Here is a 19,970-nt window from a genome sequence, read left to right as displayed (position 1 = left end):
CTGTGCTTGGGTTCTTATACTTCACCCAGGCCTCTGTTTCCTTAATAGTTTCCTGACTTGATCTCGGGTGATGTTTAACTGCAGGGGGGGCATCGTCCTCCCCAAAAACACATAAATGATTGATTACATACAAAACCTTAGTCAGGCATGCTTGTGGGTCCTTTAAATCCTGGTGTTTGTCAAAATATTGTTTGAGGGTACCATTTGCTCTTTCTACTATCGCCTGTCCTGTGGGGGAATGTGGAATACTTGTCACATGCTTGACAGACCATTGGTCCAAAAACTTTTGGACCCTAGCACTTGTGTAAGCCGGACCATTATCCGTTTTGATACCTTTTGGGACTCCCATGAAAGCAAAGCAGCTCAATAAGTGCCTGATCACATGTATCGCTTTCTCTCCTCCCTGAGCTGTAGCCCATATGTAGTGGTGTGAAGGTCCGCCCGAAATGAACGGGTGACGAATGATTTTTGGGTGCAAAAATAACCAACAAAGGCACAGGGGTTTTGCAGTAACAAATCAACAAGGTGCAATTTTATTGATTATAACCACAGCTAAATATGCATTAGGTTAAGGGATCCGGGGAAGATAAGGGTAAGACAAGGAAAAAAGGGAGGAAAGAAGGTCAGGGAATGGGGTATAGCTACCAAAACGTGAGGTCTTCGGGGTCCCGCCGCCGAAACTCGCTGGTACACGTCTTGGGGAGTACTCAAAGGACAGCTGAACCGAACCCCAATATATATACTGTTCTTGGTTGGGGGAAGGGTAGCTGAAATTAGGTTTCTATGGAGGGGAGAAGCCCATTGTTTTCATGGCCGAATGCTCACAGGTACGTTAGGTTTTTCCCTCTCCCTGAGTTGGGAGGGGGTACAGTCCCAGTCTCTGGAAGGAGGTTGCCATGGGGGTGCCATGGGGGTGCCAATAGGGTGCCAGAGGGGTTCTTGGTTCCTTGATGAGGGGATTCGCATCTCTGTTGGTCCGTCACGGTGGTTGAAGACAGGCAAGAGGGGTCTTCTCATGGAGCGGGGGGGGAGCCACCCCAGAGCTCAGTCCAGCCAGATCAGGAGTTTGGAAGAAAGTCCAGTTCAATTGTCCAGAAAAGGGCAGCATGCCCCCTTCGAGTACAGCATGGCGTGTTCTGCAAACATCACTTGTGAGCACACTAGATAAGTAGGAGACTGTGGGATCTCAGCCTCTCAGAATTGGGGTGCAGGGTGAACAAGACCACCCCTGGGGGGCTCGGGAGTCCTGGAATGTTGCCAGAAATGTCTGGTGGCTGGACTTTGATCCCACAGGGGAGATGACATCAGTATGAGGATAGGAGGATTTCACTGGGGTGAATGGTGAAGGGATAAGTTAATTGGAGTGTGAGATACAGGGTTTAAGATTTCTGTACAGGGGGGTCTAGAGAAGTAAGATGGAGGAATTGGGGCGTGCCCTTCTCCTTCTTCTTCTTCCTCTAGGCCTCCATCTTCTGTGGTGATGTTGGCACTCCGGGATTGGACCTTACTAGGGGAACACTGGTTAATAAGGGTAGAGGGTATTGGAGAAAAATGATAAATATTGTATACGTAACTCCAAGTATAAAGATAGGTGGCCGCCCCAGGGGCTCTCAGTGTGTGCCCATGGCTGACTGCTGAGCAGAACTCTGTCAGGCCAAGAGAAAATCTTTTAGATAAGCAATTAATAAACACCGAGACCGAGAACAGATCTGAAGTTTCTTCTCGTCCTTTCGAACCCGGGCGGCCCAAGGCCATCTTTGGGCTTTTTCCAGACCATCTAAACAGCCCCAAAATCTGACAGGAGACTTTCTTTCCCAACTGGCTCAGCAGTTTTAACCCTTCGGTAGTCTTTTCTCATGACAATTGTGAGGCAAAAAATGAAGGATTTTTGGATGGACTTCTACAAGTGGCCATATGTATCTACAGTAACATGCACATATTTGAGCCTACCAAACCTAGCTACATGTGTGACATCCATTTGCCATTTCTCATTCATTTCTAAACCTCGAGGATTAACTCCGCAGCCCAGACCTATTCCCCCATTATGGTAGCTGCATATTGGACATGCCCTGACAATGGCCTTGGCTTCTGATAAGCCCAAATCAAAGTTCCTCGCCAACCCTTTTGCATTTTGATGATATCTACTATGGGCTTCTCTTGCTAAGGTATGCTTATCAACAGGACAAGAGTTATCAATGGGTAAGGTAACCAATTTATCTGCACGCTCATTCCCTTCTCCTAGGCCCTCGGACCACTTATGGCTCCTGATATGGATTACAGAGTACACCACACTTCTATCCCGGAGAGCTTTCCTTAATTGAACCAGTAACTCATACAGCCGTTTGTTATTCACTTCCTTAATTGCTGCTCCTTCTATACGTCTGGCTACTCCTGCGACATACATAGAGTCTGTGACCACATTAAAGGGCTCATGCAGGTTGGACATTGCCCATACTACTGCTAACAATTCTAAGGTTTGTAGGCTGTCTGCAGGGTCTGCTGTAAGAAGTTGATGCTTCCATTGTCCTTTTTCTTGCCAAGTAACAGCAGCATGTCTCGATTTCTTCCCTGCGTCTGTAAAGGCTGTGGTGGCTCCTTCTATGGGTCGCTCTCTTCTCAGCAGCCGAGTGATCCAGTCCCATTCTGTCATCCATTGCAGGACCCTGGGCACTAACTTGCTTGTCTCCACCTTTGCAGATGATGTAAATAATGCTTCCTGTAAGTCCACTGAATTAACCAGGTACCAGTCTAGCGTCTCTTTTTCCATGGGTAGCCTAATGGTGGCAGGTTCTCGACCGTCCACTTCAGTAATTCTGAGACAGCCTTTTTTAATCAACGCAGCCAATTGTTCAATTTTTGAAAATATTGTTCTTTTATGTTGTAATGGTGGTGACAGCCATTCCAATACACGTATCTCCCCTGTTTTGTTCTCATATTGGGAGAGAGCGCCAAGCAGGTGACAAGGACTATTCCAAACGGTGAGGTCAATAGGGCAATCTAGCTGTCGACGGGACACATATCCTTGTTGTACACAATTACTGATTTGCTGTAGGGCAGTATGCTGTTCCTTCGTGAGGCATACAGGGGTAGTGGGATCAGTACCCTTTAACAAGGGTTGTAGGGTCTCCAACAAGTGATTTGGTACTCCCACAATGGGTTTTAGCCACTGTAAGTCTCCTAGCAACTTTTGAGCATCATGTAAAGTCTTAATGTCCAAGTGCAGTTCTAATTTTTGGGGTACCACTGTTTGGTCCATTAGAGTCCATCTCAAATACTTCCATGGTTTCGTGGTCTGAATTTTCTCTGTGGCAATAACAAGTGAAGATGCTGCAAGAGTGTCTCTGATGCTGTCAACCTGTAAAGGGGAAAATGGCTGTTGCTGCGCAAACAAAATATCATCCATGTAATGATATATTATGGTAGCTGGCCACTGCTGACATAATGGCTGTAATGCAGCATCAACGTAAAGCTGGCACAACGTGGGGGAGTTCCGCATGCCCTGCGGAAGTGTCTTCCATTCAAATCTTTTGTCTGGTTCCCCACGATTTATTGCTGGTACGGTAAAGGCAAACCTCTTCATGTCATTGGGATGCAGTCCAATAGTGAAAAAACAATCCTTTAAATCGATGATTAAAAGCCGCCAATCTTGAGGGATCAGGGCTGGATTCGGAAGACCAGGTTGCAAGGCCCCCATCGGTTCCATCTGGTCATTCACAGCTCGTAGATCGTGTACCAGGCAGTATTTCCCTGACTTCTTCTTGATCACAAAAATGGGTGTGTTCCACGGACTCGTTGAGAGTCGTAAATGTCCTTGCTCGTATTGTTCCTTCACCAATTCATGGGCATGCATAAGACTCTCCCCTTTCAAGGGCCACTGCTTAACCATCACCGGTGTATCTGTTTTCCAGGTGAGTGGAATGGGGAAAGTCCAAGCAATGGCAATTACCCCAAAGGGTGGTGATTGGTCAACACCACCCCCAGCTGTGTTAAAACATCCCTGCCAATCAGGCAAGAGACTGTAGGGGGCAACTGAACGACTGAAAACACAACAGACACTTGTTGCCCATCAATGCGCACCGACAGGGGTGGTGTTTTGCTTGCCAAAGTAAGTCCTCCTACTCCCGTGAGCATGTTTGTTGATGGGAGCAGGGGCCAATGCTGTGGCCATGCTTCTGGTGATATGATGCTGGTGTCTGCTCCCGTATCCAATAATCCATGAAGGGTTATGCTCTGATGTCCATGGGTAATTTCAACTTTTTGTTTTGGCCTCTCTTGAAGATCTAGAGTCAGGAGTGCAACACCAGTAGAGCCAAAACCCTTTCCATCCCGCTTCTGTCCAGTAAACGATGGAATACCAGATGTCATCTGTGGTAGTGGTACCAATTGCGCGATGCGTTGTCCTTTGGTTATCTTTATCGGGGGATAAGGGGTGTAAGCCATGATTTGTATTTCTCCGGTATAGTCCGCATCTATGACCCCAGGTAATACAAATAGTCCCAGCATGGATGTTGAGGAGCGTCCCAGCAATAAGGCTCCACATTTTTGCCCTTGTAGCGAGAGAGGACCGTTTATTCCGGTTGGTATCCTTTCAGGCCGGTTCGTCATTAATGTGACATCTACTGCTGCTGATATGTCCAAGCCGAGGCTCCCTGCTGTTGCTGGCTGCAGACAGGAGGTGGCGCTGTTGTCACGGCGGCAACTTGTGTCTGGGCGCGGCCAGCAATCGCGCTCCGCCGCCCGTTTCCCGATCGGTGCCGGCAAGCCGAGGTGTTGTGGGAGCTGGATTGGCAGTTTTGGCACCACAAGCCAGTCGTTCTGCATTCTCGGCGCATGTGTCCCCCACTGCCACATCGGTAACATTTGGGGTATGTTCTTGAGCCTCCCTGCGTGACTGCCATTGAGCCGTTTCGGAGAGGAGCAAGAGCGGCTAACACCTGATTTTGAGTGGATTCTACTTGTTTTTGCAGCCCTACTCCTAATTCCTTTATTACATGTACTAAGAAGGCTTGTGAGGCTGCTGGCTGTAACGCCATTCGCTCTAGCGCTTCCTCAATGGTCCAATTTGCTCCCAGAGTGGCTAGCACCCTTTGCGTGGCCGGATTGCTATTCTGTAAGGCACACTGCTTCAATAACGCCCCCTTCATGTATTCTGCAATGCCAGCCCGGTCTATAGCCGCAGCTGCTTTGTCAATAAAACTCCCAAACGATTCCTCTCTGCCTTGTTTTATGTCCATGTACGCCGGCAGCCCTCCTGGCTCTTTAACTCTTTCTATGGCTGCACGTACCAACCGCATGGCTTCTCTAAGCTTATCTGCTCCTGATATCAACTGTGCCTCCGTGCGCAAGTATGCCCCCAAGCCCATGAGCTCATCCATTGTCACTCCATGCAGTGGGTTCCCCTGAGCTCGCTGTGTCGCGACCAACTCATTAACCAAAGCTTGCCAATGCGCATTAAACAACAACTGTTGATGCTGAGTAAATATTAGCCGCACTATTCCCCTCAAATCATTCGGGCACAAAATTTGCGTATTAAAGAGGTAATCTAGCATCTGCCTAACAGGTTCGCTTTTCACCCCGAACTGACTAACGGTGGACCGCAACTGGGATAACAACTTCCAGTCTAAAGGAGTGTACTCCGCCAGATTCTGTGTGTGGTTCCCCTGAGCATCATACTGTGGCGTGTATGTAACTGGACAGGCAAAAGCAGAAGCGGCCTCCATTGCCTCATGATCCCCCATTTGCATTGCCTCTTTTGCCAGAGCAGCCCAAGCCTCCCTCCTTTGTTTAGCCATCCCCCACCATGGGTCACTGAGTGCCCCTGGGATAGGATCTGACTCTCGGAGAGTTTTGCGCTGTTGCCGCCTCTGCGCGGGCCATTCGGGTGGGGGAGGTGGCAGGCTCGGCTCACGCTCCCTGCGGGGGGGCGGCTGGCTTAGCCCGCGTTCCCTGCGGGGGGGCAACGGGCTCTGTCTGCGCTCTCCTCTATCCTCCAGCTCGTCCTTCTCCTCCGACAGAGGAGGTGCAGACGGCCCCCCCGTGCCTGTAACAGGATCCTCCATCCCAGACTGTTTTGAACCCATCGGTATTAACACCTTGTTTACCGAAGGCACGAGAGGATCGTCCTCGCGACCATACCCTATATTTTTCTTATGAGCTTCTGTCGCCCTTTCTGCCGCCTTACGCTCAGAGACATGTTGAAGTAGTGCGTTGTGAACCACGCGCCATAGCTTGCCCAATTTCTTTGCTGTTTTATCATCTTCTAACACCACCTCCCACAATATATCCCCAAACTTTCTCCATTCAGCGAGTTCATGAACTGTATGTGGGTTAAGGAAAACACCTTTAGCATAACCATAGGCTAGCAACCCTGGGAGTTCCTTTTTTAAATCTATCCCCTTTACCCCTCACCTTTCTAAATACGCGGCAAAGAGTTTGTATGCTGCTTGCCTATCCATACCGTTTTATTCGTGAGCGCTCTTGCAGCTTTCCAGGCTCCGGCAGCACGTGAATGGCTTGAGTCACCAATGTGAACCCCAAGGGTGCTTCAAAATTCCGGCACCGTCCCGGCTGCGAACAGGACCCAGCTCCAACTTCCTCGACCGTGGGACGTTCTCTTCCCCTTTTTCTTTTAGTCGAGATGAGGGGTCAGCAGTCAGGGTCACCATGTGTCGTAGGAAGGAGACCAGGACACCACATGGTTCATCACAGGTCCAGCTTATTAAAGAAAGCATCAAACACTTATACAGCAAATAATAAGCTCATGAATATTCTGTAAGCCAAGCAATCTATTGGTTAAACTATACCATTAACTCATCCACATTCCTTTGGGCCTACGTTCTCTACTTCTCACACCTCGCTGTCCATTTCTTTATCATCCTCCACTAGGCCCAAGGACACGTTATCTTTGCAGGTGCAAGATTTGGAATTAACCACTGTCTTGTACTTTTCCATTCTTTAGCCTGCTACTTTCTCAACAGACACCCTGCCTGCAAAAAGGCCTCTGCCCTAGTTAGGACATCTTTACCAAATAAATTCGGCTGTGTCCTCTCTCCTCAAGCCACTCTTTGACAAAACTCTCCACATTATCCCAACTAAACAGACAGTTCACTTACAACTATATCAGCTACCACTACTACTATGTCTAAGTTTTTGTTAATAGCATAAATAAAAGCAAAGTTATTTTAACATTATACATATAGCATTCATCTTAATATTTGCAAAAAGCCAACAATATAATATACATTTATGACATGTACCTTCAAGTGTTGCCACCACTTGTAATTTTATCAGCTACCTCATGGTACAGTGTTTTTCATAACTCTCCCTCTCACTTTGTTGGCTTATTAGGAATCTCAGTATGTGGAAGAGCAGACAGCTATAGAAGCTGAGCTGGGTAGTGCCACCAACCTTTTGGCCTTGACACAGTGGATGCTGTGGTAAAAATAAACTCAAGGTAAGAAGAGAAGTAAAGACATCATGTCTGGTCACTCTGACCACTATGACGCTGACTGCTCTGACAAGGGAAGATGCAACAAGGACATTGCTGGTGAAAGAATGAAAGAAGGAGCAGCTAGGATCTCAGCAGCCAACATGCTGGGGCTTATGGCTTCTTCTTCCCCCTGTCCAATGGTTGCAGGAGAATCTCAACAGTGGTAGAATCTTGGCCGAGCCAGCCATGGCCAAGGACTGCTCCTGGGGCCCAGCAGACCCAGCTCGGCCCAGTACTGGTGGTGGGGAAGGGTTTAGTAGCAGCAAGGTGTTAGCAATTGCAGCCACAGCCCTGCCTGGCCTCAGCCCTGCTTGGCCTCGGCCCTGTGGCCTCCCCTCCCCCCTGCCTGGCACCTGATGGGGAGGGGCCCGGCTGGTGGCCCACAGCAGGGGCTGCCTGGCCCAGCTTGTTACCTCTTTGCTGACTGGAAAAGGAAGTGAAATTTCATGGGATTTTTTGTTTTTTAACATGGGTATTCACAGAGGTGTATCAACTTCCTCTTTGTACCACTTCCGTGAGTGCCTCCCATGCAAAACCACCACACACAGTTACTGCTGATGTAGTCTCATAATGTGAATTCACTGACTTTTTATAACAAGCATTATCCATAAGATATTATTAAAAGTTACACATATGCATTACTTTAGTTATTCGCATTTTGTTCATGGTACTGTTTGTGGATGTGACAGCCTGGTCAGAGAGCGAGAAAACTAGATAAATTTTCCCAAAATTAGCCTGAGAGACTTTAGGGAGTTGAAGATAAACCATGATAGCTTATTACCATAAACAACCTGCAGGTGTTGTTTTTTCCTACTCTCTGTTTTCTTGTTTTTCTCAAAGATTGTTTATAAAAAGGGTGTCTTGTTAATTAGCCAATCAGGGGAAATGTATTAACTAAATGACCAATCAAGTGCACCTGGATCAGAACAGTGTATTAAAAGGAAGCAGACCAAATTAAATGGCGTGTTATTCCAATCAACCTTTTGGTGAATGTGTGTCATTTCTTACTCAACAGTGGCAACCACTGACTATTTAGCTAAGGATAGATAACAAAGCTGGCTGCTTTACAAACTTTAATATATCTTTGTGTAGCTATCTGCAAGACATGTTGTGGTATTCACATTCTCTGGACAGAGAGAGACATCATTCTCTCTCCCAGGATTTTTTCTGGGGAAGGCAGTGAAAAGCTCAGAGAAGAGAAAACAATTCTTATCTCTTTGGCACATGTGGAATGTGTTATGGAGATTGTTTACTGAAAGTGATTTGTTAATTGGATTCTGGTAATGATTGTTTGGATTGATTGGCCAATTGGGTCAAAGCTGTGTCATGACTGGACACAGTCACCGGTTTTTCTTTAGTATCTCTTTAGTATAGTATCTTTTTAATATAGTATTAGTGTAATATAACCTAGCTTATTAAAGCAATTGCTCAGCCTTCTGAATCATGGAGTCAGAGCACATTATTCCCTGCATTGGGGTCACCCTGAAGCGATAACATGTACCATTTTAAGAAACTTTCCTAACGGTATTACTGTGAGGCTTGTTTGTAGAATATGTTAGGGAGACTCTTCCAGTTAAGGCCTGGGCTCTGGCCAAGCTCTGGCCCTACCTGGTCAGGAAGTATGCCAACAAACCCAGCAGTTTTCTGCACCAAAACTGTACTCAGGTCACTTTGACTTGCCAATTTGGACTTATAACAGCTGGACCCCCTTTTGAAGTGACCTTGAAGGCCTTACCCGGGAATAGTTCTCCAGGTCCTCACTGTGAAACGAGGCTTGCCAGCTGCTGCAGACTGGGTGACTGTACAGTATTTAGGGAATTGATGATGTATTGTTTTAAATCACCATCCTATCTCTCGTGTGCTACTAATTATGGATATTATCTGACTTATTTCTGCTTAGTGTAAGTTTATTGTATTGTATTGTTTTCTTTTATGTTGCCTTCATGTTCATAATGAGAGACACATGTTGTTGAAAACACAAAGAGGGGGAATATGGCTCCTTAAGAATGTTTAGATAATGCCATATTTACACTAAAAATTTTGAAAGCAAATCATCAAATTGGATCCCTGGCAGAGCGATACCATTTTGAAGATTTGCATGTGCAGAACCAATTTCTAAAAGTTTCTGCGTAAAGATTCCTGATTGAATGTACACTGGCAAGGCATAGCTGATTTACTAACCTAGGGAGAAGGTATGCATGTGTTTTATCACCAAAAGGTTCAAAGTAGTTCTCTGCTCGTCTGGACAAACATCGATCATCTCCAAGAAAATGAGTCCCAGAGAGAAGAAAAATTACCTAATTACCAGCCAACCCTTGTGGCCAAGGCAGGAGCAGGGGTAGGACTGCTAGGACATGGCTGTGTCTGGAGCCTTATGGAGGCAGCCTGCCAAAAGAGGCCTTGTGTCCTACTGCACTCACCATCATGGCATTGTGTTCCTATTGACCTTTTTCAGTTATTCCCTGTTCCATGCTTCCAGAAAGCCATTCAGTAATGTCACAGTCAACATTTCCATCTTATGGACTTCCTCCTGCCTAAACAGCATGGCTCCTGAGCTCCAACCATATGAACTTGTCTTGGTTTGAAAAGACAGGTCTCTGCTAAGGAAGGCAGGAGCCGCCCCTGAAATGGAAAATGTAAACTCCCTCTCTTTGAATTATTATAATTTTTAAATTAAGGGGCTCTCAGGCAAAGATATGGGGATAAGAATAACAGTTCTTTATTAGGGAAACAATAAAAATAAAACAAAAATGCAGTAATACAAAACAACACTGACGGAGTCAGAATACAACCTGACACCCTGTTGGTCAGGGTGTTGGTAGCAGTCCCATTAAATGGTGGCTGCAGTCCTTCTGGAGTGACAGATGTGGTTCTGTTGAAGCAGTGATCCTGTAGAAGGGTGGAGTTTTCCTCTGAAGGTCTGGTGGTGGTGTAGATGGGCCTGGTCTTCCTCTGGGAATCCAGTGGAAAAGAAAGCTGATGCTCTAGGAATCCAGTGGAAAAGGCTGACTGCGGTGTTCCAAATTTCAGATTATATCCAGGTAGGAATGCTTGGCTCCTCCCTCTGTGCAGAGCATCTCACAATGGGATGATGTAATTTTATCAGTCATGCAGTGAGACTCAATGGACCATTAACAGAAGATATCTCCCCAGAGGGAGGATTGGTTGTGGAAGAGATAAAGAAAAACTGCCCAAATAACAGAAGATAACTGCCCCACCTCTAACAGATGGCAATAGAATACACACCCCCACCCTAAGACAGAACTTTGGAACAGTAGTCATTTATTTCGACTTCCTAGGAGGCCTTGGACATTATCCTTTTGTTCTCCTATACTGCGAATCTATTTATCAGTGACATGATTGCATTTGATATGTCTATATTGATTGTGATCTGTATTCTATGTATCTTATCCTGTATCTAGCAAATGACTAGTAATAGTTGTAATAAGATAATGGCCTTACAAGTGCAAACTGTTTTAACATCAAAGTACACAAACTCTTTCCATAAAAAACAAAAAAGGGGGAGATGTGGAAGAGCAGACAGCTATAGAAGCTGAGCTGGGTAGTGCCACCGACCTTTTGGCCCTGATACAGTGGAAGCTGAGATAAAAATAAACTCAAAGCAAGAACAGAAGTGAAGACATCATGTCTGGTCACTCTGACCACTCTGACACTGACCGCTCTGATGAGGGAAGATGTAACAAGGACATTGCTGATGAAAGAATGTAACAAGTAAGTTCCTGGTGCAATAATGATAGCCAAGAAGATTGCGATGCTATGGAACAGGGGCAAAGGGGTCTGGATGGAAAGTTTTGTACTAAACGTAGTGACGTATAAATTTTGATGATCTTGTGTAATAAAATGGCTTTGCTTGCATAGCATGGTACGTGTCTCCCAATTCCTGTGTCAGTATTTTATCTACTAGAACAATTGTGTTTTTAGCAAAATACCTGAAACAGCATCTCTGTGTGTGTAACAAAGTCATAAAGATAAAAACAGTGGAAAATAGGTATTTCTGATCCCTTTTTCAGGGTCCTTGCTAATAGTTTCTGTTACTGGGCTTGCAAGGGTTTTTCAGGAGTGAAGAGAGAGACAAGAATCTTGACCCCATGATCAGAAGGCTGGATTTATTATTATATGATATATGTTACATTATAACTATACTAATAGGAATAGAGCAAAAAGTTCAGAAGCTGCTAAGCTAAGAATAGAAAAAGGAATGAATCAACAATGGAGCTCTCTCTGATTCTCCCAGAGAGAGCTCAGTCTCTGATTGGCCCTTAATTGTACACATGCAACATGGGCCAATCACAGGTGCACCTGTTGCATTCCACAGCAGCAGATAATCATTGTTTACATTCTCTTTCTGGGGCCTCAGATTCCCAGAAAAGGGAAAAATCCTAAAGAAAGGATTTTTCACAAAAGATGTCTGTGACAGGTTTCAAGGTTCGTGGGGTGAGATGCTTAGCTCCTATGCTTTGCCATTGTCAGGAAGAGGCATTGACCCTCACTGTACACCCTTGTGCTGGTTTGCAAGTAATCCAGTGTGAGAAATGAACCCCACACAAATACCTTGAGAGAGATTTCAGGTCAGTGTTAAAATTTATAGAAAGATTACAATGAATGCAATGATACAGAAAAACTGGCTTAAAAACACAAAGTCAGAGTACAACCTGGCACCCTGTTGGTCAGGGTGGTGATTGTAGTCTGATTAAGTGGTGGTTGCAGTGCTGTTGAAGTGATGGTCGCAGTCTTGCCAAATGCAGTGGTCCTGTGGAAGGTCTGGTCCTCCAGTGGAAGTTCAGGTCCTCTGGAGCTGTCCAGTGGTGGTGGTGTCCAGTCCTCAAACCCCCAGATTATATACCCTCAAGTCGAGGCATGAATGCTCAGTATCTCCTCCAGGGCAGGGAGTTTTGCAATGGAATGATGTAATCCTGTGAGTCATAGGATATTTTGGGGAGTCTTTGATGGGCATTGCAGCTGGCTGCTGAGCCATTATGGCCCATTAGCAGAGATGGTGCCTTCAGGATGGGTGTAACCATGTTGATGCTCCCCTGGAGCGAGTTATCACTGCTGGGTCATTTGTGAAGATAAAGAAACACTACCCCATCTGGCAGGGTTTGCCCCATCCAGATTGTACCCTGAGGGATTGGGTGTGCCCTGGGTAGCTACTGTGAACAACCAATCATTAACAGCTTATCAGAAATTATGTAGATGTCCCTAGAATACAGTTTGGTTGCACCCATATTGGCACCCTTTTTCCTGTAACTACGACAACCCTGAGTCTGAACCACTAGGTGAGCATCTTCCTTCGCCATCCCATGCCATGCCCAACAACATTTCGGGTCTCTATTGAAAGTTGCTGGTGCTTACAAGCTCATGTTTATAATGCAAAGTTAATGGACAGCAGAGTAGGATTGGAGTCGCTACACTTAAGACACCATAGTTTTGTTGGCACTCATTGCACTTGTATCACTATAGAATCTGTCTAGAGGGAGCCGTGTTACAGTGTATTGGATGTAATGCTTTGCCATCAGGTAATTTTATGTCTGTTATAAGTGGCCTCACAGGGATGAAAAGGTTCAGTGAGGGGGGGATGCCTCTGGGGCAGAATGCTTCCCTTCCAAATAACAAATGCTGTTGTCTGATGGCTGCATTTAGTCACTGTGTATGTGAAACTAGTGTGTTTTCTCATTGCCTGTTGTGGAATTAAAAAAGCTATGTAACGTAATGTATTGGGTCTGATGGAGGTAAAGTTCACAGCGCTGTGCTTTGCACTGGTAGCTGGACAAGTGTTGATAACCAGTGTTTTGGCCACTGATGAGCAATGCTGTCCCTCTGACATTCCTTCTCCCATCAAAGGGGATGGGAGTGGGCAAGATCCTGGGAGGGGACACAACCAGGCCAGCTGACCCAAATTAGCCAAAGGGATATTACAAACCATATGACATCAGCTCAGATATATAAGCTAAGGGAGAGAGGAGGAAGGGGGAGCATTCATGAGTTTTCAGTGTTTGCCTTCTGAAGGAACTGTTATGCATGCCGAAGTAGAGACCGACTTTTTTTCCTCTTTAGCTCTTGCATGCACAGATCTCCACTCATTTCTTTCTTTTACTGTAATAAAACTGCCTTATCTTACCCTGCTGGTTGTTCTCCATCTTATTGTCTCCCCTGTCCCAGTGGGAAAGGGAGTGATACAGCAACTGAGTGGGCACCTGGCACCCAGCCAAGGTCAACCCACTACACCTAAATAATTTGATTTTGAAAGCTGTTAATCTAAAGTCTACATTCTGTCCTACTTGCTTGCTCTCAGCAGTGGGTAGGCTGGTGATACCCTTTACCCTGCATTTTGTCACTGTTTATCTTAATTTTTTGTGTTGATTATATCTTTCCTCCTCCCTTTTCTGATTTTCTGTCCTTTCCTCCTGGAACTGGCAAAAGTCAAGCTAGATGAAGAGATGAAAGGAAGGTTGTAAGAGAGGAAGAGGAGGTCATGCATTTCTCACCACCTCTCTCTTCTCTTTTGCAGTTGTTACAATCTCAGGATGTGAAGGAAGATGCTGTGCTTTGCTGCTCCATGGAGGTAGGGAAGCACCTGCACCACCTGCCCCAGTCCTCACTGCTCTGCTGCTGCTGTCCTTTGCAACATACATGTCAAGCAGCTATTAGATGTTTCCAAACCCAAACAGCTGTGTTGCCCCTTTGCATTATGGAATCACCAAATGGTTTGGGTTGGAAGGGACCTTTAAAGAGCATCTAATCCAACCCCCTACCATGGGCAGGGACATCTTCAAATAGATCAGATTGCTCAGAGTTCTGTCCAACCTGACCTTAAAACCTGAACCTGTTTCCAGGAATAGCTCATCCACAGCTTCTCTGGGCAACCTGTGCCGGTGCCTCACCACCTTCACAGGAAATAATTTTTTCCCAATATCTAATCTAAACCTGCCCTCTCTCAGCTTCAAGCCATTGCCCCTTGTCCTATCTCTACATGCCCTTGTTCAAAGTCCCTCTCCAGCTCTCCTGTATCCCCTTTAGATAATGGAAAGTGCTCTAAGGTCTCCCTGGTGCTTTCTCTTCTCCAGGCTGAACAACCTCAACTCTCTCAGCCTGTCCTCTTAGGAGAGCTGCTCCAGTCCTCTGACCACTTTTGTGGCATCCTCTGGACCTTCTTTAACAAGTCCATGTCTTTCCTGTCCTGAGGACCTCAGAGCTGGATGCAGTACTCCAGTTGGGGTCTCATGAGAGCGGAGTAGATAAAAGACACTACTGTGAGATAAGAGATGGCCCTTGAGATTCTATCACTGGACTTGTGATGCATGTACATGGATGCAAAAGGTTTGGTAGCCAGAGTCCCATCACAAAATTATGTCATCCTGGTTCCTTCAAATCTCACCCTACACTTATATTTTAAGCACAAAAACACCTGTGTTGGAGAAAAAACTGCCTCATGGGTCACACGGACAAGTTTGTTTAGCTCAGCAGCATATTTGCAGGGAAATGCTGGTATAAATATGGAAGAGTTTCATTAGTATCTTTTTTGGGAATTGATTTGCCTGTAAGGATGGATGCTTTCCTTGCAGAGAGTGATTGAAATTATAGCCCAAATGGTTGAAATTCAGCAAAGTGACAAGCAACTGAGGAGAAGGGTTTGAATTTTTAAGGTGAGGACTTTGAGGAGCTCTGCATTCAAGACCCACTAATCTTCCATGATGGTGGACTCACTGCCGTCCAGTCCCAGCTTGGACCTTCTCTGTGGAACCACCTAAGGCTTATGCTGCTCCATGGAGGCTCTCCAAGGAGTAATTGTTTAAGAAAAACCCCTTGGCTGTCCTCAGTGAAGTAGCATGACAGGTATAAATGCAGATCTTGTCAGGGTGGGATTTGTTATGCATACAGGAGGGCTCTGCTTATTACAATTAATGACTGGGAGTTACTGTGAGCTGTGAATCAGCAAGTAAATGAAGGGCCAGGTAGAAGGCAAGAAAAACACATCACAGCCTGCAAATTGTTTTGACAATAGCATGATTTTTAGGTGGGATTATTTTTTTTTTCAAAACAATCTTCCTTTTATATCAGCAGTAGCTGGACCATTTGCTCCTCTAGCAGCCCAGTGCAGATGCTTTTCAAAACCTCGCCCTTCATGCTCTTGGAGCTTTCTGCCAGGTGGATTTGGTTTTCAAAAGTCACAATGCCTTATAACCTTGCCTGGTGGCTCTACCACACCAAGCAGGGAAGAATTGGAGGGATGGAGCATGTTTGTAAAAGCCAGTGGAGTGTCTGAATATTATAGAATGATAGAATCATAGAATGTCTCAGCTTGGGACACACAAGGATCAATAAGCCATGGCTGACCCCTTCTTTTCCTGACAGCTGCAGAGCAGCGGCTGGTTACTGGAGGAGCAGCTGCCCGAGATGATGACAGAGCTGCTGGCGATAGCACGTGACAAGATGCTGTGTCCCTCTGAGTCCATGCTGACACAGTCCCTGCTGCTGGAAGTCATTGAGCTGCATGCCAACAACTGGAACCCCCTGATGCCCACCATCACTCAGTACTACAACAAGACCATCCAAAAACTGACAGCCTGAGCGGCAGGACAAGGTGGGGTGGGAAGGAACAGGAAGAAGACATGCACCTTGACGGGATCTGGCAAAAACTTTTCTGATTTAAATTCCCCAGAAGAGCAACCCCCATCATGCTTTAGAATACATTCATGGGATGGGGATGGAGAAGTATGTTTCCTTTTCAGCTGCGTCAGGTTTCTTTTTCTGAACTCATTGCTCAAGAAGCAGCAACATGCCCACCAGGTTATTGTTTGACTTTCAAAAGAAGACAGAGAATTTGGAAATTAAAAAACACAAACAACTAATCCAAGTGGGGGCTATTATTGTTTTTATGCTGTCCTCCTGCCTTGCCCTGGCCAAGTGGCAGGAAACAGCAGGCAGCAGATGTCTTGGGAGGACAAAGCTAGATACACACTGTACCAGACACTCATAAGTGATGGCTTTTGTCCAGAGGGTCTTGTGCTAGGTTCCCATCCTGTCTTTGACTTTCTGTGTGCCCCTCCACTTACTTGCCACCCCTTTGAAAGTAGATTGGAGAGTGGGATGACTTTCTTATTTGCACTGGGGTTTTTTTTCTTTATTATTTGTGATTTCTTCTTATTTTACTGTATCATCGAATGAACAATTGCAAGCAGCTCAGAGATGAGGAAAGCAATGCCTTCCCAAAAGCTTACTAATGGTTTATGTGAGGATTCTGAAGCAGGACTATTTTAAAGGAGCCCAAATGCCACTGCAGAAGTAACATAGCCATCATCAGCTTGCCAGTAATCTTCTCGATGGATTGAAAATCATGTCCTCTGAGCTGGGAGCTCTAAGAAACAGGGAATTCTGTGGCCCTTGCTTTTCAAGTCACCATTATCCCTCAGCCACTATAACCCTTTTTTTAATGTAATAATTTTTTTTTCTATTGAAAGAGTGCTTTATTGTAGTTACTGTCATAGCTATAATTATACATTTTAATCCAGGCCTGTTACAGTCAGGCCTAATAACATACAGGGCAAGGGAGAAATGGAAGAGTTCATGTTCTTCTTTGGTGACTGGTAAAGAGAAGACAAGCAATGCATGGAAAAAAGGAGGAAAAAAGAAGAGGGGAAAAATAGAAAAAGCCAAAAATAGAGGTTTTGAGCCTGGCTTCTAACTAGCTGAATTTGCTGTCCAATGTTTCCAGGTGTGCAATGTACAAGAGCAACTCTGTCCCGTGGTTGGTGTAAGTGGCACCACATCATTGAGGGATGGGTGGCATATTCCAGGGGGAGAGTTTGCCCAGGGGTCTCCAGGTTGCTCCAGGATACCTGGGTTGCTCTGTGATAGAGCATCCCAAAGGAAAAGGCGACTGCTGGGAGGTGAAAGCAAGATGCCTCCTGGACGAGGAAATGCCCAGAGAGTAAGGGGGCTGGTACACAGAAATGCCATTCTGTTGCATCCCTCCCCGAATGATGAAGATGACTTGGTGGTCTCCTTATTTGTCGTCTACTGACACTGCTTATTAAAACACAGAATCACAGAATTAACTAGGTTGAAAAAGATCTCCAAGATCATCAAGTCCAACCTATGACCTAACACTACCTTGTCAACTAGACCATGGCACTAAGTGCCACATCCAGTCTTTTCTTAAACACCTCCAGGGACATTGACCCCACCACCTCCCTGGGCAGCCCATTCTAACACCCAAACACACTTTCTGAGAAGAACTTCTTCCTAATGTCCAACTTAAACCTTCACTGGTACAGCTTAGGTTGTGATGCTGTGGTTCAGTATTATTTGAATTTTCATCTGGTTGTCTGCAATTGTGGTTTTTATTCTGCACATGGAGTATCAGTAGGAACAAACAGGAGCTTCAGCTTTTCTGTGTACTCAGCAGCAAAATGATTGCTGGGTGCACTGGACTTGTCTAGAAAATTTATTTTCTGCTTTATGGATTCAAGCCCAGGAGATTTGCATGGTGATGGCACCCTGTGTTGGGTCAGCTTCATTAGTAGCAATGGTGCTTGATAGAATTATGAGCAGCTGAACTTGATTAAGATGGTTGCAGTGGGTTGATTCTAGCTGGATGCCAGGCACCCACCAAGCTACTCTCTCACTCCCCTCTATAGCAGGGCAGGAAAGAGAAAATATAATGACGGGTTCATGAGCTGAGATAAGGACAGGGAGACATCACTCGTCAAATACTGTCATGGGTAAAACAGGCTCAAATTAGAAATATTAATTGAATTTATTCCTAACAAAATCAGAGCAGTGTAATAAGAAGTAAAATAAACCCTTAAACACACCTTCCCTTCATCCCTCTCTCCTTCCCAGCTCTACCTCCTACCCCAGCGGTGCAAGGAGACAGGGAATGGGAGTTATGGTCAGTTCATCACCCATTGTTTCTCCCTCTGCTCAGGGAAAGGAATTGTTCCCCTGCTCCAGGCATGGAGTTCCTCCCATGAGACACAGTTCTCTGCGAACTTCTCCAATGTGAGTCCATCTCACAAGCAACAGATCTCTGAGAACTGCTGCAACATGAGTCCATCCCACTGGCAATAGTCCTCCCCAAACTGCTGCCACGTGGGTCATCCTTCCACAGGGTGCAGTCCTTCAAGGACAGGATGCTCCAGTGTGGACCCCTCTCTCCACAGGTCTCCCACAGGTTCACAGCCTCCTCTCAGGTATCCCTCTGCTCCAGCACAGGCCTCCTCCATGGGCTGCAGGTGGATGTTTGCATCCCTGTGGACGGACATCCATGGGCTGCAGGAGGACAGCTGCTTTACTCTGGTCTTCACCGCAGGCTGCAGAGGAATCCTAGATCCAGTGCCTGGAGCACCTCCTCGCACTCCTTCTCCACTGACCTTGGTGTTTGCAGAGCTGTTCCTCTCACATATTCTCACCCTGCTCTTCTCTGGTTGCAATTACAACTGCGCAATAACTTTTTTCCTTTTTTTTTCCTTCTTCTTCTTAAACATGTTGTCACAGAGGCATTACCACCATTTCTAATAGGCACAACCTTGTATTTGAAGCAGCTACAGATTGGCTCTGCTGGACATGAAGGAAACTTCTAGCAGCTTCTCACAGAAGCCACCTCTGTGGCCCTCCTGCTACCAAAAACCAGGCTGTAATAAACCAACATACCCTCCTACTACCAAAGCTTGGCCATGCAAACCCAACACAGTGGTAAAGCCCATCAGTAATATAAGGCTTAGGGTAGTGCCCGTTGCTCTTGGTTTTTCCCACTCCCTGATTTATCAGGAAGCAGAGGAAAAAGGGCTTTAACACCCATTGCAGAGCACTCAGGCACAGCATCTGTCCTCTGGGAGAAGACTTGAAAACCAATTTTGCCTTGATTTTTTTTTTCTTTAAAGAACAGAGAAGTCCTATAATCCATTACCTCTCTGGACAGCCTGTTCCAGTGCTCTGCCACCCTCAACATAAAAAAATTCTTCCTCATGCTGAGGCGCAACTTCGTGTGTTTTAGTTTATGGCCCTTGCACCTCATTTTGTTGCTAAGCACCATTGAATAGTCTGACACCATCCTCCTGGAACCCACATTTGAGATATTTATATGCATTGATGGCATCCCATCTCAATCTTCTCTTCTCTAGACTAAACAAAAAATAATTGTGGGGGGACAATAAAAAGAGGTTTTTTTAAATATGTTAATGGCAATAGGCAGTGTAGAAATAACATCAGCCCTTTTCAGGATGAGGATGGTCATCTCACAAACAGGGACATGGACAAGGCAGAGGTGTTTAACACATTCTTTGCCTCTGTCTTCAACCTGTATGACAGACCAAGGGGGTCTCAGTGCCCTGAGCTGGAGGTCCATGACTGTGAGAATGATCAACTCCCAGTTGAACCTGAACTTGTGCAGGATCTACTGCTCCAGCTTGATCCATACAAACCTGTGGGCCTGATGGGATTCAGCCAAGAATTCTCAAAG

General features: G+C 45.7%; 1 protein-coding gene across 1 annotated transcript in view; it reads left to right on the top strand.

Annotated features, from left to right (window-relative positions):
* The window catches only part of LOC128941423 (CBP80/20-dependent translation initiation factor-like), a 487,587-nt gene extending 471,509 nt beyond the window's left edge, over nt 1-16,078 (top strand). Inside the window, exons 17-18 of the mRNA XM_054283182.1 lie at nt 14,019-14,072; nt 15,863-16,078. Of these exons, the coding sequence (XP_054139157.1) occupies nt 14,019-14,072; nt 15,863-16,078 (270 nt within the window). The remainder of the gene's footprint in view (nt 1-14,018; nt 14,073-15,862) is intronic.
* Nucleotides 16,079-19,970: the final 3,892 nt, after the last annotated feature.

Source organism: Melozone crissalis, unplaced genomic scaffold (assembly GCF_028551555.1).
Source record: "Melozone crissalis strain CALT ecotype California unplaced genomic scaffold, PUWL_Pcris_2 ptg000035l_1, whole genome shotgun sequence".
Classification (NCBI taxonomy): Eukaryota; Metazoa; Chordata; class Aves; order Passeriformes; family Passerellidae; genus Melozone; species Melozone crissalis.
This window is presented reverse-complemented; position numbering and strand designations above follow the sequence as displayed.